Below are 8,772 nucleotides of genomic sequence, written 5' to 3'. Positions count from 1 at the left end.
TTCTTCAGATGACTTGCATCTGAAGAAGTGAGGTTCTTACCCACGAAAGCTTATGCTCCCAATACTTCTGTTAGTCTCAAAGGTGCCACAGGACCCTCTGTTGCTTTTAGTAAAAATGTAATTGACAAACGGTCCCACCACAAACTAACATGCTTAACAAACTAATATTTTGAACACAAACATTTTGAAATTCATAGGCAAGTAATCCACCCAAAACACAGATCTAAGACAATAAGTTAGAGAGACAAGGTGGATGAGGCAATCTTTTTTTTTTTTTTTTTTTAAACGAACTTCTTCTAGTGAGAGAGAAGCTTTCTAGCCACACCTGAAGTTGGTCCAATAAAAGATACTACCTCACCCACCTTGTCTTTCTAATATCCTGGGGCCAACACGGCTACAAAACTGCATACAATAATTTATCATTTACTAATGTAGTAAGACATGGAAGGCAATCCATAAGAATGGTGCTGTCAAGGTTCTTTCCCCACTCTGAACTTTAGAGTACAGATATGGGGACCTGCATGTGAACCCCTAAACTGAATTACCAGCTTAGATCTGGTTTTGCTGCCATCACTCCCAAGTACTAACTCCCTTCCCTGGGTAGCCTTGAGAGACTTCTTCACCAATTTTCTGGTGAACACCGATCCAAACCCTTGGATCTTAACACAAGGAGAATTTAACCATCCCCCCTCCTTTCCCCCACCAATTCCTGGTGAGTCCAGAGCCAATCCCCTTGGATCTTAAAACAAGGAAAAATCAATCAGGTTCTTAAAAAGAAGGCTTTTAATTAAAGAAAGAAAGGTAAAAATCATCTCTGTAAAATCAGGATGGAAAATAACTTTACGGGGTAATCAGATTTAAAGAGCCCAGAGGAACCCCCTCTAGCCTTAAGTTCAAAGTTACAGCAAACAGAGGTAAATCCTCTAGCAAAAGGAACATTTACAAGTTGAGAAAACAAAGATAAACCTAACACGCCTTGCCTGGCTGTTACTTACAAGTTTGAAATATGAGAGACTTGTTCAGAAAGATTTGGAGAGCACGGATTGATGTCTGGTCCCTCTTAGTCCCAAGAGCGAACAACCCCCAAAACAAAGAGCACAAACAAAAGCTTTCTCCCCACCAAGATTTGAAAGTATCTTGTCCCCCTATTGGTCCTTCGGGTCAGGTGTCAGCCAGGTTACCTGAGCTTCTTAACCCTTTACAGGTAAAAGGATTTTGGAGTTTCTGGCCAGGAGGGATTTTATAGTATTGTACATAGGAGGGCTGTTACCCTTCCCTTTAGTTATGACAGGTGCAAAAATAAGTTTACTAACCAGTTGATCCAAATTGTTCAGACATGTCCTCATAATCATCATCAAAGTTATTGCCTTCTGAGGAGCATTTTTATAATGTTTCATTCTGACAACCAGGCCTTGTATCTCTTTATTGCATTGTTTACATTTGGCATCTGTTCCTTTCTTATGCCGAGGTATAGGAATTTCTTTAAAAGATTCCCAAATACGGTCTTTATTATGACCTGCAGCCATGGCAGTTTTTTCCTTCTAAGTCCCAGGTATTGAAATCAACTTTAGAGGCTGCACACTGAAGAATGTTGTACCTTTTTCCCACAGTGGGTCCTGCCTTGACACCAGCGTTCCTCCTGTCTGGCTGCACATTCTGCTCTTTCTCCCTTGTCACATATCCCCTAGCCCTACCCTACCCCTAGAAAAATAAAAACAACAATCCAAGATTTCTGCTCTTGTAATTGCACTGCAGTATAAATAAAACAGAGCAGAAGGCAGTTGAGAAATTAATGGATTTCTGTTTGTTTATATCTGTATTGGTGTACACATGCAAGGAGACAGATCAAGGCTGTTTCCAAGTGCCCAAAACCATCCAGAAGCAAAGGCTGGTAGTCACTGGGCAATCACTGTTTTTCTATAAGCTGGAAAGTGGGTTTCCAAGATGGGTGGAGTCATAAATAATACTCCATTTGAAACTGAGCCAATCAGAGCTCAGCTAGGGAGAAAGTAGTATAAAATAGGAGTATGAGACCACCCAGGTGGGCTCAATGGATGATCCTGATGATGAGATACATGATGGCGTCTCTTGGAGTTCAGAGGCTGGGTCCCAAAGCCTGTGGTGACTTTGCTAGTCTGTTACACAGCTCCTGGATCCCCTACTAGGTCAAGCCCTTAATACAGTACATAACCTATTGTGCCATATTGATAAAATTTGACCTCAAAAGTTACATGTTTCCTCCCCACTCTTCACCGCACCCTCTCCCCTCCCCCCCCCCAATTTTGTATTTCTATAGAAAAGCAACTTTTAACTCTGTTTTCGATAGAGGCACGTGGGTTTAGCATATTTTATTTTTATTTATATGTTCTAAGAAATCCTAAGTTTAGACCAGTGGTTCTCCAACATTTTTTAAGTTAAGCTTTCATGTGCAATTTAAACTCTGCCCCCTTACATATGTGCATAGTGGGTTTTTCACTTTTTTTTCATACTCTAAAATGGCTTGGTTTATTTTTGTTCAACCTTCCAAACATATTTGTGTTTGTGCAGATTGGGTAAATTTCAGTCTGAAAGATGAATGTTTGTTTGAAAAAGTTAAAAGGTCTTTTAAAATGGCAGTGCTTTTTCTTCCTGAGGCCGCTCAACATGCTATAAAAACTCCACGGCCCACCTATGCCACAATAACTGGTTTTCTACATATAAAAGCCAGGGCCAGCGTTAGGGGATAGCAAGCGCCTCATGCTGTGGGGCCCCTGCGAAACTATATTGCTCAGGCTTCAGCTTCAGCCCTCAGGTCCTAGGCTTCAATCCCATGCGGTGGGGCTTCGGCTTTCTACCCTGGACCCCAGCGAGTATAATGCTGCTCCTTGTTGGCGGCCCCCCTGAAACCTGCTTCTGACCTTGGACCCCTGGTTGAGAACCACTGCTTTAGGCATTCTTATCTGTCGATATTGCTGTGTGTTCCACCTATAGTTATGCATGGGAAGTTTGTACTTCCCAAATTTCACTGTCTGTCCTACAAGTTCCACAGATCTACTTACAATGGATCTTCAGTTTGTGCAGCTACAGGGGTAAAAAATTAACCTCTTAGTCACTGGAAAAGGCATAGCTCCCTGAATTGAGAAGCCCTCTATAGCTGCAGAAAAGCATAAGCAGACCTGCTGCTGCACAGCAAACCTTTCTTTAAAGAGAGAATCAGTTTAATCCTAAATTTGTCAACTCTGACTAAAACAAAGTAACATACCATAATTGTGTTGAATCTTGAGGTGCTGAATAACCATTAGTTATCAATTTTCTCTTTCATATTTTGAAGAAGAAAGAAGATTAGATATAGATGAGAAGCCTCTTGTTGTACAGTTAAATTGGAACAAGGATGACCGAGAGGGGAGGTTTGTTCTCAAGAATGAAAATGATACACTTCCTCCAAAGGTAAAGTAATATGCAAGGTGATGGTTTTAGTTCTTAGGAAAGCGCTGTTGTGATTTTTGTGACTTGTTCAAATTCAATAAATATTTATTTAGATTTATAAAAGTGTACCTGTTCATATCATAAGTTTAAAAATAGCTTAAGTGCTTCAGTATAACTTATATTAACCTGCTAACAGTACAGAGAGACTGAATTCTAAAGCTGTGAAGATCTTTCAAAGAATTCCTTGCCAGTAGTCCCTTCTGGTTTACACCACTGGGATCCCAGTTTGAGCATTTTTGCTGCTCCCAACTGTGTAAGTATGGTATGACAAGAGTTAGTTAGTTACTCTCAAACTTACTTAGGACTTTAAAGGCCAAAACAACCACTTAAACTTTACCAGCAAATCTACTGGCAGGCAGTGTAGATTGTGGAGAACTAGTTTAATATCCTTGCACCCAGAGGTCTGCCATCATGGGCGGCTGGTATAATAGCCCGGGGGGGGGGGGGGGGGCTAAGCCTCCCCAAATGGGATGCGGGGCACCTCCCTTTCGAAGCATCCCACTGGCCTGCAGCTGTTGGAGTGCTATCGCTGAAAGGGCGCTCATGGCCCCACCCACTCTTCGCACTGAGGCCCTGCTCCAGGGTCCCACTTTTCCCCAGTGGCCCAACCCATACTGCTCTTCTTCCTGTCCCTGCTCCACCTCTTCCACTGCGGGCCTGCCCCCGCCGCACCCCCCCCCCCAACCTGTGTCTCGTACTTCTTCATACACAACCCCCCTCCCCCCCGGCTGTCTCGCGCTTTGCCACTCCCCCCCCCCCCGCCCCCCCACCTGCTGCTCATGCCTGTTTGCCCCCCTGAGAAGCAGAGAGGTGTGGGCAGCAGGCAGGAGGCCCCCAGGGGAGGGGGCTGAGAGGCGCAGGCAGGGGAGCCTCTTAGGGGAGGGAGCCGGGCTTGGGGCGGTCTGGGGGTGGAGCGTGGATGGGGCCTTGAGGGACAAGGCCAAGTGGGGGTGGATCTTGGGGCAGAGCAGGGGGTGGGCTATGGTCTGGGTGCCGGTGGCCCTCCCCACTTCTAGGGAGCTTCCGGTGCTCAGGCCTAGCCTCCCCTGATGTGAAAGTCACGTGTCGCGCATGGTTGCCATGTTTTGGACTTGCTTCACCTAGTTTTAAGGTGTAGTCTCATGAAGAGCCCAATTTGATTTCTAGTGTTTGTGTCTGATATTAGCAAAAATGAGACTGACATGTTTCTTGTGAAGGTACCCAGGTCAGTTTTAACTTGTCTTCGTAAGGGCCTGCTGATTTTCATTAGTGAAGTGTTGGTTCTTCTTCAAAAGATGGTCACTATGTGTATTCCACACATGCATATGCATGCGCACCATGTGCCTGAGTCCGGATTTTCTTCAAAGCAGTGTCTGACCCACACACATGCAGTAGCTCTCCTCGTTCTCCTGACAGAGGGTATAAGAGGCTGTGTGGGTCGACGTCACTCCAGTTCCTTATTACTGCCACGGGGCTTGAGTTGGAATTGTGTCCTCCTTTGCTATTGCAGAACCTGTACAAAATTTAATTGTAAATAGTTTATATCTTAGCTTAATTCTAGTCAGTACATAGTTTAGTACAGAATAAAATACCCCCGGTCCCAGGACTGTGCCTAGGGTCCTGGGATTCAAGAGCTATCTCCTGCCATTGCTCCTTTTCTCTCAGCATCAAGCATCACCGGTGCCTGTACCATCTAGGGTAAGGCACCTATGATTGCTAAGTGCAGATTCACTCCCACCTAAATATATGAGCACTCTGACCAGTCACTGATGAATTACATACAGGGTGACACCCGCAAATTCCTGGTCCCAGTTTTTCCCCCAGAAATGTGTGTCTTGTACTCTCCAGCACACTCATGAACAATGCAAGCTCTTGGAAAGTCTGTCATTTCATCAAAAGAAAATATTGCACCAACCGTGTTATCCCAAATGGAATTTCCCAGACACTTTAATATGTACTGGTTAAGATAAAACAGTAAGATAAGTTTATTATCTACAGAAAGGATTGGTTACAAAAGAAAATAAAAACGCAAGCTAATTCCTAAACTTTAATAAGCTAATAGGATTTAGAGCAATATCTTTCTCTCACCACAAGTTGTAATAGTTCACAGGCTGGATTTCCTTTCAGCCAGGGACCCTTCTCCCAGTTCAGAGTCCTTCAGGTGTTCATTGATGTCATGAGCAAAGAGATGGGAGGAGGGAGAGGTGAGTTGGAGGTCACTGTCTCTTTCTTATACCACCCTCCCCTTTTTGAGGATTGCCGCCCACCCGGTCCCTGCCCCGGGGTGTAGGTGACACATAGTCCCTTGTGGACGCGAGGGTTGAACGTTCCTGTGATGCAGTGTACATTTCTTGTTTACACCTTCCCATTGCTGAAGAATGGCTGCTTAAGCCAGTGATCACTCTTTAACACCTGTTTCGGATGCTAGTGTGTCTTTGTCTCTGAAAAACTGGTTTGGACTTGCTTGTCTTCACCTTGGAGCATGTTATAAAAGTGATACATAATAGCTTCTCATACAATGCTGGTAGACACATTTTACCAGGACAACAATATTCAGCAGTTTGTTTTCAAATATCTCACAAGGCGTACTTTGTACAAAATGTATCATAGTCTGGTAAAAGTATATGCCAGTGGTCCATATATCTCTGGGGGTAAGCAGAGGTCTTCCAGGGGGCACATCTAGATATTTGCCTAGTTTTACAATAAGCTACATAGAAAGGACAAGCAAAGTCAGTACAAACTAAAATTTCATACAATGACTTGTTTATACTGTTCTACATAATAAACACTGAAATGTAAGTATAATTATATTCCAATTGATTTATTTTATAATTATATGGTAAAAATGAGAAAGCAAGCAGTTTTTCAGTAATAGTGTGCGGTGACAGTTTTGTATTTTTATGTCTGATTTTGTAAGCAAGTAGTTTTTAAATGAGGTGAAACTTGGGAAGACGCAAGACAAAACATTCCTGAAAGGGGTACAGTAGTCTGGAAAGGTTGAGAGCCGTTGGTATAGAGCATCACAGCTTCCCATGAGAGTAAGAGCCACTTGCATTGGCATAAGGACAGATCCCTGCAGCAGACTGTCCAAAAGAAATGCTTTTGCTCCCCAAACTGGTCCAGGTCGTTTCCTCTACCAAGCCTTATTAGCAAAATACTATTTTAACACTTACACTAGGCTTGCGGAATTTAAAGGCCAGCTACCCATGGAAGACAGAGCCCAGTTTCAGTCCTCTCTGGGTGAGGAGAGGTTGGTAGCAAGGGTGGTTCTGTCTTCAGGCTACAGTAGATGCTGCAGGTACGGCATCCAGATCTTTAGCCACAGGACTGGTCATGCAAAGGGACTTGTCTTCAATCGTTGGGCTTTCTTAGAGAGGTCTTAGAAGTAGGATGAAATGTAATAGTGCAAAGTGCTAGGTCATACATTTAGGGACTAACAGCAAGAATTTTTCTTGCACACTGAGGACTTACCAGTTGGAAGTGACAGAGGAGAAAGACCTGAGTGTACTAGTTGATCACGGGATGACCGAGCCGACAATGTGATGCAGCCGTGAAAAAGGCTAATGCAGTCCTAGGACGCATCAGTTGAGGTATTTCCAGTGGAGACAGGGAAGTGTTAGTACCATTATGCAAGGTATTGGTGAGACCTCATCTGGAATACTGTGTGCAATTCTGGTCTTCTGTGTTTAAGAATGATGTATTCAAACTGGAACAGGTGCAGAAAAGGGCTATTAGGTTGATCTGAGGAATGGAAAACCTACCTTCTGAGAGGAGACTCAAAGAGCTTGGCTTGTTTAGCCTAATCAAAAGAAGGCTGAGGGAGTGAGATGATCGCTGTCTACAAATACATCAGTGGGATAAATACCAGGGAGGGAGAGGAGTTATTTACCTTAAGCGCCAATGTGGACACAAGAACAAATGGATATAAACTGGCCATCAACAAGTTTAGGGTTGTAATTAGGCAAAGGTTTCTAACCATTAGGGGAGTGAAGTTCTGGAACAGTCTTCCAAGGGGAGCAGTGGGGGCAAAAAACCTAACTGGCTTCAAGACTGAGCTTGATGAGTTTATGAAGGGGATGGTATGATGGGAATGCCTATGATGGCATGTGGCCCATCGGCGACTCCCAGTAGCAAAAGTCCCCAGCTGCTGAAGATAGGGCACTAGATGGTTAGGGCTCTGAGTTATTACAGGGAATTCTTTCCCAGGTATGTGTGTGGTGGGTCTTACCCACATGCTCAGGGTCTAACTCATCGCCATATTTGGGGTCAGGAAGGAATTTTCCCCAGGTCAGATTGGTGGAGACCCTGAGGTTTTTCGCCTTCCTCTGCAGCATGGGGCACAGATCACTTGCAGGTTTAAACTAGCGTAAATTGTGAATTCTCTGTTACTCAGAGTCTTTAAACCATGATTTGAGGGCTTCAGTAACTCAGCCAGAAGTTAGGGGTCTATTACAGGAGTGGGTGGGTGAGGTTCTGTGGCCTGCAATGTGCAGGAGGTCTGACTAGATGATTATCGTGGTCCCTTCTGGCCTTAAAGTCTGACTCTGAGGTCCAAAATACTATCCAAGACACTCCCTCCCCCCCTTTCGATAAGTCGAACCTTTTTAATGAAAAGACAGACCAGTCTCTTCATTCTCACATGGACTCGAGATCCACCTTGGAATCCCTTGGGATTTATACTCCAGCCCCAAGGAGGAAACACCAGAGACAGCACTTTCAGCTGTGACCACAGGCGCTGGCTTCCTCTGGGCCCTGAGGGTGCTCAAACCCCCCGCTCTGCCCAGGCCCCGTCCCCACCCCTCCCCTTCCCCCAAGTCCCCACCCTGCCTCTTCCTGCCCAGTTCTGCTCCCTCCCCCTAGCGCGCCCCATCCCTGGTCCTCCCCATCTCTTCTAGCGCCTCCTATACCCTGTGAAACAGCTGATCACGATGGGCTGGAGGCGCTGGGAGGGAGGGGGAGAAGTTGAGTGGTGGGGTCACTGGTGGGTGGGAGGCGCTGGGGAAAAGGCAGGGAGCTGGCTGCTGATGGGTGCCAGCCTATGGCTATGACTACCCCATTCATATACCTTATTCTACTAGCATCCACCTGAACCTCTTTGTAAGTGACAGAGGATTCAGAGGTCCCGTTTCTCAGCTCCATCCACCACTACACCCTCCACATCCTCTCAGCCTCAGGTGAGAGGATAGTTTTGACATGCACGTTGAGATCCATGTATCACCACCGATGCCACCTACATCTCCTCCCGTCATCTTTGGGGGGGTCATCTTATTTTCTTCACCCACAGTTGGAACAAGATCACCACAGGCAGTTGAGTTCTGCAGATTGTCC

General features: G+C 45.1%; 1 protein-coding gene across 16 annotated transcripts in view; it reads left to right on the top strand.

The window, feature by feature from the left end:
• The window catches only part of AFDN (afadin, adherens junction formation factor), a 221,141-nt gene that overhangs the window by 83,650 nt on the left and 128,719 nt on the right, over positions 1-8,772 (top strand). For 11 of the 16 annotated variants that reach the window (XM_024205957.2, XM_026649702.2, XM_026649706.2 and 8 more), the window contains exon 3: positions 3,311-3,426. In XM_024205957.2, the coding sequence (XP_024061725.1) occupies positions 3,311-3,426 (116 nt within the window). The remainder of the gene's footprint in view (positions 1-3,310; positions 3,427-8,772) is intronic. The other 5 variants (XM_024205965.2, XM_026649712.2, XM_026649711.2 and 2 more) reach the window with 1 other exon arrangement.

This window comes from Terrapene carolina, unplaced genomic scaffold (assembly GCF_002925995.2).
Source record: "Terrapene carolina triunguis isolate 2854851 unplaced genomic scaffold, T_m_triunguis-2.0 Scaffold85, whole genome shotgun sequence".
NCBI classification, from domain to species: Eukaryota; Metazoa; Chordata; order Testudines; family Emydidae; genus Terrapene; species Terrapene triunguis.
This window is presented reverse-complemented; position numbering and strand designations above follow the sequence as displayed.